The sequence below is a fragment of the Arachis hypogaea genome, chromosome 20 (assembly GCF_003086295.3).
Source record: "Arachis hypogaea cultivar Tifrunner chromosome 20, arahy.Tifrunner.gnm2.J5K5, whole genome shotgun sequence".
In the NCBI taxonomy this organism is placed as follows: Eukaryota; Viridiplantae; Streptophyta; class Magnoliopsida; order Fabales; family Fabaceae; genus Arachis; species Arachis hypogaea.
Genome location: NC_092055.1, coordinates 41,448,266 through 41,467,636, shown reverse-complemented (window position 1 = coordinate 41,467,636; position 19,371 = coordinate 41,448,266). Strand labels below are relative to the sequence as shown.

The 19,371-nt window shown below is 31.3% G+C and overlaps 2 protein-coding genes across 4 annotated transcripts; one reads left to right on the top strand and one right to left on the bottom strand.

Annotated features, from left to right (window-relative positions):
- Positions 1-3,174: 3,174 nt before the first annotated feature.
- Positions 3,175-15,033, top strand: LOC112785098 (probable sugar phosphate/phosphate translocator At3g11320). 2 transcript variants are annotated; one of them, XM_072230265.1, is made up of 6 exons: positions 3,175-3,444; positions 3,631-3,869; positions 11,600-12,076; positions 12,607-12,710; positions 12,819-13,047; positions 14,442-15,033. In XM_072230265.1, exons 1-6 carry the CDS (start codon positions 3,393-3,395, stop codon positions 14,586-14,588), a joined length of 1,248 nt encoding a protein of 415 aa, XP_072086366.1. In that variant the 5' UTR covers positions 3,175-3,392; the 3' UTR covers positions 14,589-15,033. The 2 variants fall into 2 exon arrangements, with proteins under 2 accessions (XP_072086366.1, XP_025684309.2); XM_025828524.3 differs by having other exon boundaries at positions 3,326-3,448.
- Positions 14,907-19,103, bottom strand: LOC112785097 (uncharacterized protein At2g39910). 2 transcript variants are annotated; one of them, XR_003816632.2, is made up of 10 exons: positions 18,888-19,103; positions 18,411-18,794; positions 18,069-18,237; positions 17,652-17,738; positions 17,297-17,487; positions 16,623-16,818; positions 16,089-16,153; positions 15,466-15,567; positions 15,163-15,373; positions 14,907-15,081 (listed from the first exon to the last, which is right to left on the bottom strand). XR_003816632.2 is itself a non-coding variant. In XM_025828523.3 (9 exons), the coding sequence occupies exons 1-9, from the start codon at positions 18,926-18,928 to the stop codon at positions 15,214-15,216; spliced, it is 1,395 nt and encodes a 464-aa protein (XP_025684308.1). In that variant the 5' UTR covers positions 18,929-19,103; the 3' UTR covers positions 15,037-15,213. The 2 variants fall into 2 exon arrangements, 1 of the variants encoding a protein (XP_025684308.1); XM_025828523.3 differs by having other exon boundaries at positions 15,037-15,373.
- Positions 19,104-19,371: the final 268 nt, after the last annotated feature.

Sequence of the window (19,371 nt, the reverse complement as noted above, 5' to 3'; positions counted from 1 at the left end):
TTTTCTAGAAAAATAGAATAAAAATAATATAATTCTAAATACATGCTTATCACATTATATATTTACTTGTATTAGTAAGACCTAAACTAAACAAATTTACGTAATTAAAAATATAAAACATATAAATACAATAAAATAAATATTTTTTATTTATTAAAATTAACATTTAAAGTTTCATATATATAATATTTAAAATTATATATTTATAATAAGATCATTTTTTATTTTTATTATTTTCAAGTATTTTTTTTATTGTTTTAGTTAAATTTTTTATTCTTCAACTCGACCATATATATATATGAAAAATTAGTGTAAATGTCATAATATTTTTAAAATATTTTTATTTTTTTGTATTTATATGTTTTATATTTTTAATTATGTAAGCTTGATTAGTTTAGGTTTTACTAATATAAGTAAATATGTAATATGATAGACATATTTTTAGAATTATATTATTTATTCTGTTTTAAAAAAAATTGAAAAAAATAGAAAGATTAATATTTTCATGTATTATATATAATATTTTAAATAAATTATATTTTTAAAATATTTTGATAAAAAATTATATTATATACTAATATCTTTAATAAAACTAGTTAGTTAATAAATTTTGAATATAATAATCTAATTATTTGTCAACTAATATAAAATAAAATTTTAATTATTTTATATTTTTATGTTATAGTTTATAATTTTATTTTAATATAATTTTTTAATATCATAAAAATTTTTTGCATAATAATTAATCTTATTGAATAAATAATAGTCATATTTTTGTATTTATATGTTTTATATTTAATTATTTAAGAATAAAAAATTCTGTTATTCTTTAAATATTGTGTATTAAAATATTGTCATTTAAAGTATTTATTTATGTACTAGGATATTCTGTCTATCAATACTTTTCTTTTATATTAGTCTTTAATTTTTATCTAATCAAATCTAATAATCTATATAAATATAACATATTTAATAAATTCTGTTATCCTTTAAATATTGTGTATTAAAATATTGTCATTTAAAGTATTTATTTATGTACTAGGATATTCTGTCTATCAATACTTTTCTTTTATATTAGTCTTTAATTTTTATCTAATCAAATCTAATAATCTATATAAATATAACATATTTAATAAACAAATAATTATTGTGCTCATTTTAGAGATATCCAAACAGGTTAATTAATTATACAGTTAAGCAAGTAAATCCCCGAAAAAGAAAGAAAAAAAAAAAAAACCTCCACTTACGAATTGCGATGACAATTGGGTCAACCGAGACAGGAACAAGAAAGCACAAAGCAGTGGTATTGGATTCGAATATCCTCTTTGAAGATGCCCCACGCGAGGAATGTCACTGTCAGCTCAGGTCATACTTTTTTTTATTTTTTATTATATTAATCGTAAAAAAAATCATTATTTATCTATTATAAAATTAATTATTTTAGTCATGTATTATTGAATGAAAATATAAATTAATATATATTTAAATATATAATAACCGATTTAATAATTAATTTTTAATAAATAAAATTTTATGCACTTAATGATTCTTTTATTTTGCTTTTTATGAACCTAATAAAACAGATTTGAGAGCTGTAAGCAAGGAAGCAACATTTTATTTAGAAACTTAAACCAAAACTTTAAAGTTCTTCATTTATTTATGTTATTGTTAGGATTAAGTACGATTTTGATTCTTAAGGTAGGGGGTTAAATTTTTTTTTTTTTTCTACAAAATGATTCCGAAAGTTTAACTTAATTTTAAAATTGTCATTCGAACGAAAATATCATTCTCCCTTCTTCTCCAAAATCAATCAGAAACTGAGGTACGGAAGCACATAAACACAAGCAAAAGCAAAAATAGAAGCAAATAGAAGCAGAAAGCAGAAGTAGAATCAACAACAATGAAACAACAATAACCAGAAAAAGAACAACAACAATAACAATAGATCATGAAATCAGAACAACAACAAAAATAGAACCAGAAATAGAAGCAGGTAGAAACAGAAAGCAGAAGCAGAAGTAGAAGTAACAACAATGAACCAACAACAACAACCAGAATCAGAAGAACAACAACAACAATGGATTATGAAATCAGAACAACAACAACAACAGGCAAGGAGGACGAGGAGCAGCAGCGACCGACGAGGAGCATCGACGACCGTCCAACCTCGCGGATCTGCTGGCGTCGACGTGACCTCACTCCAACGGCGGCGACGGGACATGGCTCGATGGCGACGACGGCGGTTCGCGATGAGGATGACGGCAGGGCGTGGCGAGATGGACGCGGTCTCCCTTAACGCCTTCGTTCCTCTCTTCTCTTCCTCTCCGCTTCTCTTTCTCTCTCCCTCTACTCTCTCCTCTCTTGCCGTTAGTCTGAGTGTGTGCTGAGGAAGAAAGGAAACGACGAGATTTGGCGGTGAGGAGCAGCGGCGGCAACGAGGAGCAGTGGCGGCGAATTCCCTTCTCCACTTTTCCTTCTCCCTCTTCTTCCCTTGAAACTCCTCCCAAAGCTTGATTCCCTTCCCTAGTTCCTTCTTTTCCTGTTTTTTATTTTTTATTTTTTTTTATATTTTTTAGTTAGGGATAATTTGGTAATAAAAATAAAAAATTTGACAAAAAATAACAATTTAAAATTAAATTAAACCTTTGAAATTATTTTGTAAGAAAAAAATTAGAGACAAAAAAATTTTCAACCCCTACTTTAAAGATCAAAATCGTATTTAACTCTTATCTTTTCGCTAGGAATAAGTAAATATTGTCCACGCACCTCACCGTTACTTGCTAAAAGACTAAAGAAAAATCTACATTTGAATATCTATGGGCCACTCTCATGCTGCCACGTGGACTTCTGAATAAATCTTAATTCGCCGAAGTCCCATACTCGTCAACACTTGCCTTGGTCCTTAGAGGTGGGACGTTTTTTCCTTTGTTTTTTTTTCTTTTTCTTTCCATTCATTTTTTATTTATTCACTCACGTACTTGTAATTAAACAGTTAATGATGATGAATGATAGATCCTAACCTAGAAAAAACATAGAAAAAAGTCATTTTTTAATTATTTTCCAAGATAAATTTTATTGCCTTAGCAAATGTACCAAGTACCATGTAGAATTATTATTCATCAAGCTTGGACCCATGGACGTTAATGGCACGTTGATTATTATTGGAGATTTTATCTACTAACTGAAAAATATTCGTGCGTTGTTGTTTGTAAAGTACCTAAAGTCCTAAATCATCGCTTTCAGCATTGAATCTACACTCAATCATAGTCTATATTCACTTGCTTGTTTTCTTTCCTCTCTTAAATTTTGATCCATCCCCCACTTATTTGAACTTAGAACTTCCATCTTCTCTCTCTCCAATTCCAACATAGATTCTTGAGCTTCCTACTCCAATGGCTCCAATTGCGCTTCTCAACCCAGCAACAAGTGTCACAACTATAACTGGCATGTACTATTATTAGTTTATTACTACTACTTTGTTGTCAAAAACACCCTTTAATTTCTTTCAATCTATCTTCACATGTATATTTTCCAAGGAACAAGGCATGTTTGATTATGTGTCAAACCAATAATAATAATAATAAATTGCTGATTTTGTGGGATTGGATTGGATTTTAATTTTAATTTCAGGAAAGGTGAAGAAGCATGTGATGAGGGGAAAGTACTCTTTTGGTGGTGGAAGAAGCTATAGAGTGGGATTGCCACCATTGTTGATCCTTCCAAGTTGGAGGGTCCAAAAAGTTCAATGTTTTGGTAATTGGAGTAGAAATGATTCAAAAGTAATTGGGGATAACAGAGGTTCCATGGTAGTGAAGGCTGCTTCTGAAGGAGGAGCCATCTCTCTACCTAAGCATTGGCCACTTTCAAAGGTAATTTGCAAATTATTAATTACCCCATAATATTATATGAATTTGACTCAAAAATAGTTTAAAGCAATTTTATATATACATTTAATTATGTAATGTCATATTAATAAAATAATTATTTTAATATTAATTACATAAATAATTATTTAAAAAATAAATATAATTAGATTATTATATAAAATATTTTGTATTATCAATGTATTAAAATTAAAAATTATATTATTGTTATTAAATATTTAAATGTTTTTAATAAATATATTAAAATTTTAAATTTTGTATTTGTTATAAATATTTATCGATGAATAATTTTAAAGGACTTTCGTCAGCAATTTTTTTTTTTTTTGGTTTGTTTTCTTATTTAACATGTGTTTTGCTTTTGCATTGAAAACTTTTGTATGACATTTTTTTTCCTCTTTTGTTATATATACTGTTGGGCCTAATTTAACGGCTGAAACTAACTTTTGGTCTAATAATTTTTTTAATGTCTTTTGTATTTGGACTAATGATAGTATTTCATTAGTTTTGGGCTGATATTGCCGTAAAGGTGTTTTGGGAGTAATGTTATAACAAAAAAGATTAATATGCTCACCACCCCACGACAAAATAAAATCTTGTTTTATGACCCACAAAAAGGAAATGCTCACCAAACAAAAACGAATGTCCATGACAAAAAAAATAATAATAATAATAACAGAACGTCCAAAGGATTTCTTTTTCTTACTTAAGTATCTTATTTATTACCAAGTCCAAAAAAAATATCTTATTTATTAAAGGTAATTAATTCTATTCTAGTATTTTACCGGTTAATAGTCAAATAATCTTAGATCATATGTGTGTCAACTTAGATTTTGAAAGATTAAAGCTTCTCAAATAGATTTCTAAAAAATCTAATAGTGAATTAAATTGGTTTATCTATCAAAGGTATTTTGTTTGTTGATTAAGCGCCGAAAAAGATTTAGGAATTAATATAGTGTTTGGAATTAAATTTTAGAAACTAATATAATAAATTTTAAATTTAAAAAACTAAAATAATAAAAATTATAAATCTGAAAAATTACTTTAAATATTTAATAAAATAAATTAAATATATCACATATATTTGTATATGAATACATAGTAACTAAAATATAGAATACAAGTAAAAATTTTGTATAGATTTATCACTTAAACAAAATTTAGTAAAGTTTAAAGAGAGATGAATGCATTATAATTTTTGAAAAAGGAAAAAAAAATCCATCGTACAATTTTCACATCATCTTTTTTTATTTATTTTTTTTAGTACTAGCATTGGTGTCATTTCTCATAATAACATAAACTTGAGTTGAATGAAACCTTGTCCAGCTCTTAAACCTTTGTAGTATGGCATATAATCGGCCCCCGCCTCACAAACCCCGTATCATAATTATTACAGTCAAATATATAATATATATATATATATATATATATATATATATATATATATATATATATATAAGTGCTACTTATAAAAGTCATTTTAGTTTACAAGTCATATAAGTTAGGTTAAATTCAACAAAAAGGACGTTTACTCATACGAGCGTGTTAACACGCGCTACTCAACGATTTTATAGCGCGTTTCGCGTTACTCCTCCTCCTCCTCCTCTTCCATCTTCTTCTTTTTTGCATTTCTCCTCTTTTTTCTTACGTGTTTGATTTTCATCGTCGTTTTTTTTATTATTGTTGTTGTTGTTGCATTTTTTTTCTTCCTTCTCTTTCTATTGATTTTACAACATTATGTATTTTTTTATTCTTTATTTGATTTTTTTCTCCCAAAAAGAATTATGAGAATATGAAATAAGAAGATGAAGAAGAAGAAGCAGCAGAAGATGAAGAGGAGAAAGAGGAAGAGTTTTGAATTAGACAGAAATTATCAGCATATATACACCGAAAATTCTTAAACAACACACCCAAATATTTTTATTTTACACCCAAATTTACTGCAAATAAAGAAAAATATTTTCTCGTTGTATTTTTTCTTCTTCTTTTTTTCCTTATTTTTTTCTTTCTTTTAGTTGAACGAATATAAGTTCATCATCTTTCAAGTAATTTTGTACCATTATGTGTTTCTTCTTCTTCTTTATTTGATTTTTTTTTGTTTTTATTCTTGTTAAAAGATTTAAACAAGAAGAAACTTGAGAAGATAAAATAAGAAAAAAAAAAGATGAATAAGAAAAAAAGAAGAAGATGATGACGATGATGATGAAAAAGAAGAAGAAGAAGCAACAGAAGATTTATGCAGAAGAAGAGTTTTGAATTATGCAGAACTTATCAGTACACATACATCGAAAATTCTTAAAGAATACACCGAAATGTCTTCGTGTTACACCCAAATACAGAAAAATATTTTTTTTTAATGCAGAACTTTTACATTACATTCAATTCAAACCATCAACAATGAACAATAATTTTTACAAACAAAAACAATATTATTTACCTACAGAATCATAAACTACTAACGAAAACATTAACTAAAATCGAACCACACCTCAACCACTTGATTGGATTCAAAATAATCAATTTCGTTTTGGTTCAATTGACAATCTGAACTTGAATTATTCATTATTTTCAACAACAAGATAACTGATGATGGAGGAGAAGGAGAAAAATGAAGGAGGAGAAGAAATTCCAACGAAAAAAGGAGGAAGAAGAGGAGGAGGAGGAGGTGATGTTGGTGAGAGAGTAAAACAAGAAGAAACTTGAGAAGGTAAAACAAAAAGAAAAAGATGAATAAGAAAAGAAGAAGAAGAAGATGGTGATGATGATGAAAAAAGGAAGAAGAAGCAGCAGAAGATGAGGAGGAGGAAGATGAAAAGTTTTGAGTTATGCATAACTTATCAGCACATATACACTGAAAATTTTTAAACAATACATCCAAATATCTTCGTGTTACACCCAAATTTGCTATAAACACAGAAAAATATTTTCTTTAACGCTGCATTTTTTTCTTCTTCTTTTTTTCTTTATTTCTTTCTTTCTTTTAGTTGAAAGAATGTAAGTTCATCATTTTCCAAGTAATTTTGTACTATTATATGTTTCTTCTTCTTCTCTTGTTTGATTTTTTTTTGTTTTTATTCTTGTTAAAAGAGTAAAACAAGAAGAAATTTGAGAAGATAAAACAAGAAAAAAAGATGAATAAAAAAAAAAAGATGATGATGATGATGATGATGAAAAAGAAGAAGAAAAAGAAGCAACAGAAGATGAGGAAGAGGGAGAAGAAGAGTTTTGAATTATGCAGAATTTATCAGCACACATACACCGAAAATTCTTAAAGAATACACTTAAATATCTTTGTGTTACACCTAAATATCTTCATGTTATACCCAAATTTGCTGCAAATACAGAAAAATATTTTTTTATTTCAGAACTTTTACATTACATTCAATTCAAACCATCAAGAATGAAATATTATTCACCTACAGAATCATAAACTACTAACGAAAAAATTAACTTGTATCGAACCACACGTTAGCTACTTGATTGGATTCAAAACAATAATCAATTTCGTTTTGGTTCAATTGACAATCTAAACTTAAATTATTCATTATCTTTAAGAACGAGATAAGGAGGAGTAGGAGAAAAAGGAAGGCGAAAAAGAAATTTCAATGAAAAAGGGAGGAAGAGGAGGAGGAAGAGGAAGTGGTGTTGGTAACGACGATAAACAAAAGAGAAGAAGAAGAGAAACAAGAAGAAGAACGTGCGCGCGTTAATTGAAATCTGTTAAATTAGGAGGCGCATGAAATGTGCGTGCGTAAGACGTGCACGTGAGGGTGATTTAGAAAAAAATGACTTGTATAGACTTGTATGGTAAAATAGCTTGTATCCGGAGAATAATTGATATATATATTAAAATTTATTAAAAATTTTAAAAATATTTTTAAATTTTATTTTATTTTAATTTTATCTCAAAAAATTTTAATTTATATTAAATATGTCTTTATTACGAATTTAGCAATAATTTCACAAGAATAACTTTTAACACAAACAAATCAAACATAATTATCATATATTATTACTAAATTGATCTTAATTTTTTTTTTGAAAATTTAACCGATAAAAATGTATTTAATACAAAAAAAAATTTCATAAACAAAAATTAAAAAAAATAAATTTTAAGAAAATTTTAAAAATTTCTAACAAACTTAAAAGACAAAAAATATATTTATCTCTTTATTAACTCCATAATCTATCTATCAGAAGAATCAATGAGTGAGTTAAATCTCAATTTGACTCCTAAAATTTGGCTTGATACTCAATTTAACTCTTATAATTTCGTTAGCTCCAATTAGAACTCCCAAACGTCACCAGAAACTGATTTGGCACATTTACTTAACACATAGAACACATCTAAGACGACGTCGTGTTCGTGCTCTAATTCTATGAAAGCGACATTGTTTAAGTGTGGATGGGTGTTAAAACTCTCCTTTCAAACCGTATTACACATCAAAGATTCTTAACCATCTCAATGTGACAACCACCATTGTTTTTCTCTCTATGTACAAGCTTCACTATAATTCCCTTTACTATCAACAACAACAATAAAAATATTCGATTTTTTTTTTGAAAAATAAGAACAGGAGTAGAGAGATAGACAGAGAGAGAAGCAAATGAGGAGGCAAAATTGTTGTACCATAACGCACCGATAATTTGAGCGATGTTAATGTTGTTGCAATTGCGACGAGTCTTTGTGTTGAAGGAGAGAGGGACTGAAATGATGCCATTTCGAGGTGATATTATGAGTGAAAGTTTTCGAACATCGGTGGAGAAACCAAAAAATAAGGATTTCGAATGGCAGTTCTACGAGGTCCACGATCCCGACTAAGTTAGGAAAAAGAGAGGTGCAAGGCACTACGAGATTTGAAGGCCACTTCTATCTCTCTCTTTTGTTGATATTGGTATCACGAGCCACTACAAATTGTATGTGATTAGGGTGTGGTGGGTTTGGAGTTATTGATAGTACATAATTTAAAGAAGAGGGGAGAGTAAAATTTTGACTGCTATTCTTAATTATTTCTAGAAAGACAGCAATAGATGATTAGTTTGAAAATTTTGAGACTTTATTTAGGAGTTCATTTTAATTGTAGAGTCAGATTGAGTCATCTAATATCTTTTTTATCCCATATAATCATTACTAAACACACTCAATACTGAACAGATTATATAATGAATACTGTATCAAGTAAATGTGTCAAATTAGTATTTTGGTAATAGAGATAATTACAAAGACAACCAAAAATTACTATTATAAATTTAAAAATTTTAACGGGAACTAACAAAATTATAAAGATTAAATTGAGTATCGAGCCAAATTAATATTTAACTCATAGTACTAATGTTGCATCGCTTCAACTCTAACATGGGTCTCACAAATTTCAACCATGGTCTTTTTCTCTACCAATGCAAGATTTTTTTTTTGCTTTGGATCACGTTCCAATCAAATTTAAGCATGGTCTTTTTGCATGGACTATGTCAAAATATAATGTAGTAGTCCTAAATTAATAAAGTAACGTGTATTCTTATTTTTGAATTTGTCAAATTTGAATAAACTCTCACTTTTCCATTCTCCTAATCATAATATTTTTATGAAGTAATTTTATTCTATATTCTATGTGAAAATCAAATGTATTTTTATATTTTTAATTTAGTTTCAATACATTTACATATTTATTTAATCAGAATCAAGAATTTAAATGATTATACATTCAAACAATTAATTATTCTTTATAAAATTTAATTTTTATACATGGTCACATAATGAATTGTATGATTGTATCTACTATATTAGTAAAAGTATCTAATTTAAATTTACTATTTAAAAAATAATTTAAATATATAAATTTAATTGAATGCTAGTATATTATAGTTTAAACAGTTTTTAATATGTATTAATACTCTATGCATGAGATTTTGTTTTTCAAAAAGAAAAATTCAAACGTGGAAAAGCAGACAAGGCGGCGTTTGGACCAGCCTTTCCTCGCACCTCCTCTTGGCCTAATCGATGTGAAAACCGTGTCGTGTTAATCAACAACAATAGTAATAACTAATAAATAATAAAATTTAATTTTGATAAAATATAAAATAATTTTATACGTACTTCTAATTATTAGATGGCATATTTACATATCACAACAAAATAAATACATATTATGAAAAATAAATATAATTATATAATTGTATAAAATATTTAACATATTAAAATTAAATTCTAAATAATAAAATAATATAATATCCTCTCTCCTCCAATTTACAATACTACTAAATAGTAAATACTAGTCCAAATTTGCATCTAAATTGGACTAATTTGACTAATTCTAAGATACTAATATTCTTCTATTCCATCTTAACTCCACTCGTCACCTACGATCTCTGATCTTCCAGTTGTCCACATTCAGATTCGTGGCTCGTGGGTGGATGGATCATGAATCCAATGCTCTTTTTTATTTTATTCAAGTTCCCAAATGCCATCCCCTCTTTCATTAGTTTAAAACCAAATTATTAACATGGATATATCTTATTTATTTAATTTGATTCTTCCACTTTTCCATTTCTTAACTCTTTCCTCAACCAGTTGACCATGTGCCCTTTAATTAAACTAATTAAAGATACAATATATATTTGATTATTCCCCCACCTCCCCCCAATCATGCAGATAGATTACACATAAATATGGCAAATATATATTAATATTAATTAATTACTTAATATCAACTAGAGTAGGAGGATATTGCACCATATTACCATGCTTATTATCCCAAGTTTAATTCGTATACCATGTTCGTGAATCATTGGAAAGATTTTTTTAAAAAAAAATCGCAAAGTAATTATATTTGGGATAAGAATCTAAAATAAATTAGAATAAAATTGATAAATTTAAAACTATTATAAGCAAAAGCAGCATTTTGAAACTTATGATTATGAACAAAAATTTGTTTTTTTCCCCGATAATAACTATACTATTTAACGACCGGTATCAAATATTAAATAATAATATATACAATAATTTCATACTTACTTTTAAAATTGTACTACTTAAAATAATATTTTAATATTTTTAAATATAATAAATTATCTTAAAACAAATTTTCAATTACAGCAATTCAAACATAAATCAATAGTAATATAATCGATTATTTTTTTGAAAAAAATATATAAATAAAAATGATTATAATAAATTAAAATTTGAAATACTTTAAAATATACTCTTACTCTTTTTTAAACAAAAATTTAAGTATAATTATCTATGTCTAAAACTGTAAGTGAATTTTCACTTCTTCTTTTTTTTTTTTAATGACTTCCCTTATAAAACACATAAAAACCGTATCGTAAAGTTGCAAAATCACAAAATCACTGTTCTAAACTTCGAATGCATCTTCTTCCTATACGCGTTAAGAATTAGAATAAGTATAAACGCGCACAACCCCTTCATCACTTCAGCTTTTAATTCTCTCTCTCTCTCTCTCTCTCTCCCAGTTAGCAATTCCATTGCTGCAGAGTAAGAGAACTCAATCACAATTCACACACAAAACACAGAGACCCAAAATTTTCTTAATCCGACACAGACCCATAACACCATCCGTAAATTCTCATTGCAAATGACACTGTTGGGTGCATAGATCCATGAAATGCACCCATAAAGCTACCACCTTTTCTGCAATGCCCAGATCCAGCACCCAGCAATAAATAACAACAAGGTTCACAACTTTCTATTGAAATCGCAGGACCCAGAAGAAAAACTCCAAGACCCAGTTCCCAGAATGAAGGGTTCGAGCCGTTTCTTCACGGTAGGTCTTGTAGCTTCATGGTACTCCTCCAACATTGGCGTTCTCCTTCTCAACAAGTACCTTCTCAGCAACTATGGCTTCAAGTACCCGATCTTCCTCACCATGTGCCACATGACAGCATGTTCTTTGTTCAGTTATGTTGCCATAGCGTGGATGAAGGTGGTGCCTTTGCAAACCATACGATCCAGGGTTCAGTTCTTCAAGATCTCTGCTTTGAGCCTTATTTTCTGTGTCTCCGTTGTGTTTGGTAACGTGTCGTTGAGGTACCTTCCTGTGTCGTTTAACCAAGCAATTGGTGCCACAACGCCTTTCTTCACTGCCGTTTTTGCTTACCTAATGACGTTTAAGAGGGAGGCTTGGCTCACATATCTCACACTTGTTCCGGTTGTCACTGGTGTCATCATTGCCAGCGGGGTAAGTAAGTAACTTCAACAAAGTTGTGAGTTTCAAGTTACTGGGGTTTTAGTGCATTTTGATTGATCTCTTGATTTGTTAATTGGAATAGCATTATAGCAAGGTATAGGAAATACTTAGACTTTAGCTTCTTTATGCTTTGTTATTTTTTGTTTTCAGCTTCCCTATGATTTTGTGATTTGTTTAGGGTGTAGGGGTTTATTCAATTTGGTGATCTTGTGATTTGTTGAATTGGAATTGCAAATTATATAGGAATTACTTTTTGGATCTTTAGCTTTCTGATTTGTCATTGTTTAGGTCCCATGCAAGTGGTAGATTCTATTCATGAATGAAGTAGTTTCGAAGTAGAAGAAAAGAGATCAAAGAAATTTGTTTAGTTCATCTTCTGTTTTCCATTTATATTGCTCTCTCAAGGCTCAACTATTATTTTAGTATCCAATTTTAAGTAGTGGTTGATCTTTCTTTGATTGGTAAAAATGTAAAACCGCATTGGTTTCTTATGTGTTTTCATCTTCCTGTTTGGTCAATAGGGTGAACCAAGTTTCCATTTATTTGGATTCATTATATGTGTTGCCGCTACAGCTGCAAGAGCCCTGAAATCAGTGCTACAAGGAATTTTGCTTTCTTCCGAAGGGTAAGGGGTCGCTAATTAATTCATTATAATCATTAATGTGTAGTCTCTACTTGGTTTTCAAGTTTTCTATTCAAATAGCTGCTAACCTCCTTTTTCCCTCTGCATCAGAGAGAAGCTCAATTCTATGAATCTTCTCCTTTACATGGCTCCTATGGCGGTGGTTTTCCTTCTTCCCGCTACACTTATAATGGAAGAAAATGTGGTTGGAATCACTTTGGCGCTTGCCAGAGATGATTCCAAGATCATTTGGTACCTGCTATTCAATTCGGCGCTCGCATATTTTGTCAACCTGACCAATTTCTTGGTCACAAAACATACAAGTGCTCTGACCCTTCAGGTATGTCCCCATAATTCAGATTGCACTCAGACCTCCCTTTTTACTTTTATCTATTCCATTCCATTCTAAAGTTAATTTTTTTTCACTCCTAAAAGTTTGGTAGTTGGGAAATCAGACCTCGGTGGTTGTCATGTATTTATCCAATCATTAGATAGTCTTAGTCACCTTTAATTTTTTATTAGTTTATTGGCAATGTGCATTGGTTGGTGCTGGGTTGTCTCTGCTTGTTGAATATCTGTTCCCTGATTACCCGTTTCTCTTGACCACAATTTTCCTGAGGTTATTAGAATTTTCACATTGCCTAGTCATATAGATGATAATATAGTTTCTCAAATGCCAAAGTTCTATTTTAGTCCTAGAAAGTTATAGTATTAGTTTTTCAAATGTATTGTCACCATATAAGCAAGATCCAAAACGTTTCTAAAATTTGACTTGTTCAGTAATTAATTTAGTGATTTACAGGGATGAATATGGTGACATGTTGAATCTCTGAGGGACTCTAGCTGTCACAACAATCTTCCGTTTAGGGACTAGTTGTGACAATGGTTTTTGGAGTTTGCTGAATTATTTGGGTGACTTCTATAGTTCTATTTATTTAGAGGACTAAAATTAGAGTTTACTAATCAAAGTTAATCAATTATGCAGTTTCTTGGGAAATGTCAGACTATGTGATTATGAAAGATGCCACTAACAATTCAAACTGGTTGCATAATTAGCTCATCAACTTTTTGGACCATCTCTAATGCTGATGCTAGGTTATTGGTAGTATATAAGGATCTAAAATTAATATAGATACTGTTCACGTTAGTTGACATTTTGCCATCAATATCCCCGATTACTTGTTAACCATGATTAGAACTAGAATTAATTATTTGCCCCCATGGTTTCTTAACTATAATTAATATGTTGACCCGATTTCCCAAACACATTTTGAATATTTAGTGTATATGACCTTAGGATGAGTAGGAGATGGTCAAATGTATACACAATTTGCACAAATGATTGGGAATGGATAATCTCAATTGTTAAAAAAAATTGAAGGAGTAAAGTGTGATCTCTAACCCTTCATTGTTCTCTCTCATGTTTTTTTTTGGTTCCACTTATAAAATTAATGGTGAGAGATTATACTTTACTCTCTCAATTGTTAAAAAAAATTGAGAGGATCCATTCCCCAAATTATTGTATATTAGTTATAAAATATCAAAGACCCAAGTACTCACCAATTTCTTGTTGCTGTTAGCTTTTCTTAGTTCTTATAGATATATGCTTTTGGATTAATGAAAGAAGTGTAACTGCGGACCTGTGGCTAGATTTGCATTTTATGTAGTCAAATATTGTATCTATGCTTAAGTTGATTCCTTGTAAACTCATATTTTATACTTTGGCTTATGCAGGTACTAGGGAATGCTAAAGGGGCTGTAGCAGTAGTAGTATCAATTCTAATATTTAGAAACCCAGTTTCGGTTACTGGAATGATGGGGTACACCCTCACAGTCTTTGGAGTTATCCTTTACAGTGACGCGAAAAAGCGAACCAAATGATATATACACCATTCTTGTGAAGTTGACATTCAACTCCTTATATTTTGTCTTGGTGACCGCACTGCACAGACAACCTCAATCAAAGATTATACAGAGGCAAATTTGTTTAGCATGCTAGTGACATAAGATTCAGTTTTTCTGACTCTTGGTATACAATTTTTTCTTTTTTTGGTTTTACTTCTCACACGTAAAACCTCGATTGAATGGGTTAACAGTTGTATAAACATTTATTTAGAAATAGTCCTCACAGTTGAAAAGTTGCAATAATTGACTTGTTATTATCCTGCTTCACACCGATGTTGAGGTAAATCCAGAGGATTAGAGGAATGTCTTCTCTGTCATTTTATTCTTTTGGGATAAGAGTGGTAGAATTGAACCACTACTCATGTTGTTAACACTACCCACATTCGTTTATTAATGATAAGATTCGTATCTTTAGCTCTCAGCCTTGATGCCCAAAATTTTCTCTTCTACTGATTCTCATATAGACTCTCTGTTTTGAATCACATAATTTAGAAATGATCCCAAAATTTTAACTAGATCAAACTTTACAAAAACATTCATGGTCAGGTACCTCAATTAGTGGAGACCATGTCAAGCACTTCCATAACCAGATACATGAATGCTATCTAATCATGTTTGAAGGGGGTGTAGATCCCTGCTGATGGCAATGCTGTGGAGGCGGAGTAATGCTGTCTCTTCCACTTAATGGAAGATCAAGCTTGGCCAAGTTTGGATCAGATCGATGCTTCTCCCAAGCTGCTGCGAAATGCTGGCCTTTGGTTCTAGGTAAGCAAAAAAAAAAACTTGAGACCAATTGAGGGAATTAATAAAGTATATAGTTAAATTATTCCATAAAAAAAAAGTAAAGTCTTACCCTTGAAGTAGGATTAGTATCTGATATATATTTGATCTAACCTCCTCTCTAGCCGTTCTCAAAGCTGCCTCCTTATAAACGAGCGCAAGTTCATCTACCAATCTGAAGTCAAATCATGTTCCAACAGGAATAAGGTATAAAGAAATATCAAGGAATAGTTTAATATCCACATTGCAAAGATCCAGCCGGATAAGTGGGGAACCACACAATTAAATTGCAATCTAGGAAGTCAATGGAAGCCTACAACCAGAATTTAAGGATCGTGCACAAGGAACTAATCAAGGAAAATTAACTACTAAAGCATCACTTAAAATTCAAGCCCTTTTCTTATTTATTCTTTTCCTCATTTTCAACCTCTATTGTTTTGTTAACATCTTAAAATGAAGGGCCACTGACTTCAGACAGTTACTTCAGAGTAGCATTATGATCTTGCCAAAGAGAAAATAAAAAAATAACATAACAGCAGAGTTAATAAGAAATCACTACATCTGTGGCATTGACACTATGAAAGTAGATACTAAACTGCTACCCAACAATTAATTAATTGATACCCTGTTTATCGAGCATTTCAATGCAGCATTTATCTGAAATAAAAATGTCATGTAGTTGAAATTTAAATTCACCTTTCAACATATGGTGAGTTCCTAACCCAAGTCAATCTCAGAACTACATAAGTACATTTCAGAACCTGCAGAATAACATAACAGCAGAGTTAATAAGAAATCACTACAACAAAAACAACAATGAAGCCTTATCCCATAGGGTGGGTCGGCTACAAAGATGATAGATCGAATAATGATATTATGCCCTGCCATATCATATATGAATTAAGGCCATCACGCTTAGATCTCTCTTGGGCACCTTAGTAAAAAATTACTACAATTTCCACTAAAAACTAGAACAAAATTGTTTATATTGAATTATTGATCAATGTCCAATCCATACAAATAGAATACTAGAGTAGAAAGCCAATACAAACTATTGCAATTGTCCAGAATGTATTTCAACATTGCAAATTGCACCCAACAATTTTGGTTCAGAGCTGGAAAATGTTATAGTCAAAATCATGACATAAACTTGGAATGTGTTTTCCAAATGTTGAAGGCATAACCTGGTGAATTCCTAAAACTTCCCCATAGACATCGAAAGATACTTACCAAAATAAGAGTCTCATCGTCATCGACATGCATCCACTGAAAAAATAAAGGGAAAATGCGCCTGAAGTGAGCTAATAACACAAGACCAACTGCATTAAATATTGAATCGGAAAATTTAAGCCATGCAATGCGGCGTTCTTTGTTTTTGGGCTGGCGCTCCAAGTGACTTAACATCTCATTTAGCATCTTTTCAAACCTGTTCAAGGCAATGTTACATTGAAGTCGACATAGAAGAAAGCGGAAATTAGAAACATCGACATAGAAGAAAAGCGGAAATTAGAAACATTTAAGTCTCATTATTGACCAATTAAAAGGCAGACATGTGATATGAGCAACTTTAGATTATAATTCCAAAATCAGAGATTTGGTGGAACACTTTCTGACATACATAACAGGTAAGTTATGCAGCTTTTTCTGGGTAACAGCAAGTTAGCCAACATGATCAATCAAGTGAAAAAGAATAAAGTACCAAGCATTTCAAAATTAGTATTCAGACAGGAGAAATGACAAGAACTGCATTTTCTGACTACATAATTTTTCTCACAGGCATAGGAATTCAGTTTGCTAATAATTCCAATGCCACAATTCTAGGTGGTATATGCAGACATAAAATATTCGCTATAGAGTTATGTCATGTATTAGATAAAGGACATTGTGTAGAAATGAAAATATACCAGGGGCTACGCGGATTACTTCTCTGAGTCAGAGTTGAAATAACTACTGATGTCTCAACCACCTGCTGCCATATCTCATCAGTAGAAGCAATATTCTGGCAACAAGCATCAAGAATCACATCCGCATATGAACCAATCTCAGCAGCAGCAACATTTTTTCCAAGATGCGCAAAACAAACCATCCCCTGCCCCTGAAATCGTACAAGGAAAAAAGATTTACCAAAAATTGACCAACTTCTATTTAAGATTCAAACCTTCTAAACGATTTTCCTAGAAAATTAGTACAACCTCAAAGAAGAAACTACTAGTCTAAAACCCAGTTTCATGATTCAGTTGCAGTTATAGCATAGCATACCTTCACCTCTGGCGACCAATGATCAATGGCAGTCAGCGAACAAGGAATCACCAATCCATAAAACTTGCCCAAAAGAGGATAATCAACCTGTGACACAAAACCAGTTCAAACCCCTGAACAGCTCAGTTCTCAATGCATCACAAAGGGACAAAACAGAGCCAAAGTTCATTCTTTTATCTTCCCCTTGTGTTTGAACAATAATCAAATCTCTGTAACACTAGTAGCTCCAGAGAAACAAACCGTACTCCAAATGAATCACACTAAAACCTACGTAGCACCTTTTTGTACAAAATGCGCTTTACCATTAAAAACCAAACAAAATTTTGCCAACTATGTTGAAATCAACTGACACTCAATGTGAACCTTTCGAACTACAGTGTGAGTTGTCATAACTGAAATCAAAACAAGCCATAATACCTGAGTGACAAACCATCGTAACTGAAAAGCAGCCAGAACGGCAAACCCAACCGGCACCCTAGCTGAAGCAGCGGAGAACTCATCATTATCATCACTCTTATCAATGGAGCTCTCCTTTATCCTCTCCTTGAGAAGCGGCAACACCTCAGGCACCAGCTCCACCACCAACCTTCAAACAAAAAATTACCCAAAGAGAGTGAATGATTGATTCCAATGATATAATTAACAGAAAACTAACTTTCCAAATTGGTCTCCAACTTACTAATAACAGAAAATTAACTTCTCAACTAATACATTAGTCTCTATCTAACTGACTAATAAAATAAGAATTTTTAAAACCACCTCTTCTCTTTCGGGAGCGAGTCACAACTCAGCCCGAACTCGGCAACGTTATCGAAGATCCCACCCTCATCCGCTGCGGCGGCAGCGTATTGTTGGGAGAATTCAAGGAAGGAGGCCGCGGCGAGTGAGGAGAGGTGCGTGGGGATCCAGGATAGGAGCGTGGATTGGTCGGAGGTGAAGGGCTTGAAGGTTGAAGCGGAGGATAAGAGCGTGCAGGCGAGGGCGAAGTCCTTGATGGAATCGCTTAGGGCGGTGGTGGTGTTGGAAGCATCGGACGGCGGCGGAAGAAGGAGTGGTTGGAGGAATGCTTTGACGGAGACGGAGGAGCTCTCAGGAGCAGTGTAAGGAGTTCCGGCGAGGCACTCCGCGATTTCGTTCGATAACCTAATAAAAATTAAAGAAAAGAAAATTGCAGTATGAGAAAACGGCAATAAAGGAGAGAGAGAGAGAGAGAGAGAGAGAGAGAGAGTATCCGACCGCTTAAGAAGCTCCCGGAGAGTTGAATGTGAATTCGACATTTGGTGGATGCTCTCTCTCTCTCCCTCTGGTTCGTTTACGACGGCGGGCCTTTAACTCTGCTGCTCCCTAACGAGTTTTTTTTTTTTTTTTTTTCTTATGAGAAGCAGCAGTCGGCTCAATTTTTTGGATATTGGGTTAGTTTAGGTGTGATGCTTTATTATTGGATATTATGCTATTTTGCAAAGTTTTTGGAGACTAATAATTGGTAGGAGAAGGATTGCTTTAGCCGGATTTTTTTTAACTGCTTTATTAGACGGACAACGGAAAATTTGAACAACATAATAATAAGCTGGAAATTTGACTTAAAGAAGTTAAAAAAAATCTACCATTCATTATACTCTAATTTATTAAAACACTAATTTTTTTCCAAATTTTCTGTCGTCGCCGCCGTCGCTTGGTCTCCCACCAGCTCCATCGTCGCCTCTAGAATCGTTCTCATTGT

Bases quoted from the DNA above. Each gene is read 5' to 3' on its own strand.
- LOC112785098 (XM_072230265.1), top strand. From the start codon at position 3,393: ATGGCTCCAATTGCGCTTCTCAACCCAGCAACAAGTGTCACAACTATA. The intron at 3,870-11,599 runs GTAATTTGCAAA...TTGAAATCGCAG, and splicing joins AGCATTGGCCACTTTCAAAG to GACCCAGAAGAAAAACTCCA. The intron at 12,077-12,606 runs GTAAGTAAGTAA...TTTGGTCAATAG, and splicing joins GTGTCATCATTGCCAGCGGG to GGTGAACCAAGTTTCCATTT.
- LOC112785097 (XM_025828523.3), bottom strand. From the start codon at position 18,928: ATGTCGAATTCACATTCAACTCTCCGGGAGCTTCTTAAGCG. The intron at 18,238-18,410 runs GTGGTTTTAAAA...TTTTGTTTGAAG, and splicing joins TCGCTCCCGAAAGAGAAGAG to GTTGGTGGTGGAGCTGGTGC. The intron at 16,819-17,296 runs GTATATTTTCAT...TGCCTTGAACAG, and splicing joins AGTAATCCGCGTAGCCCCTG to GTTTGAAAAGATGCTAAATG.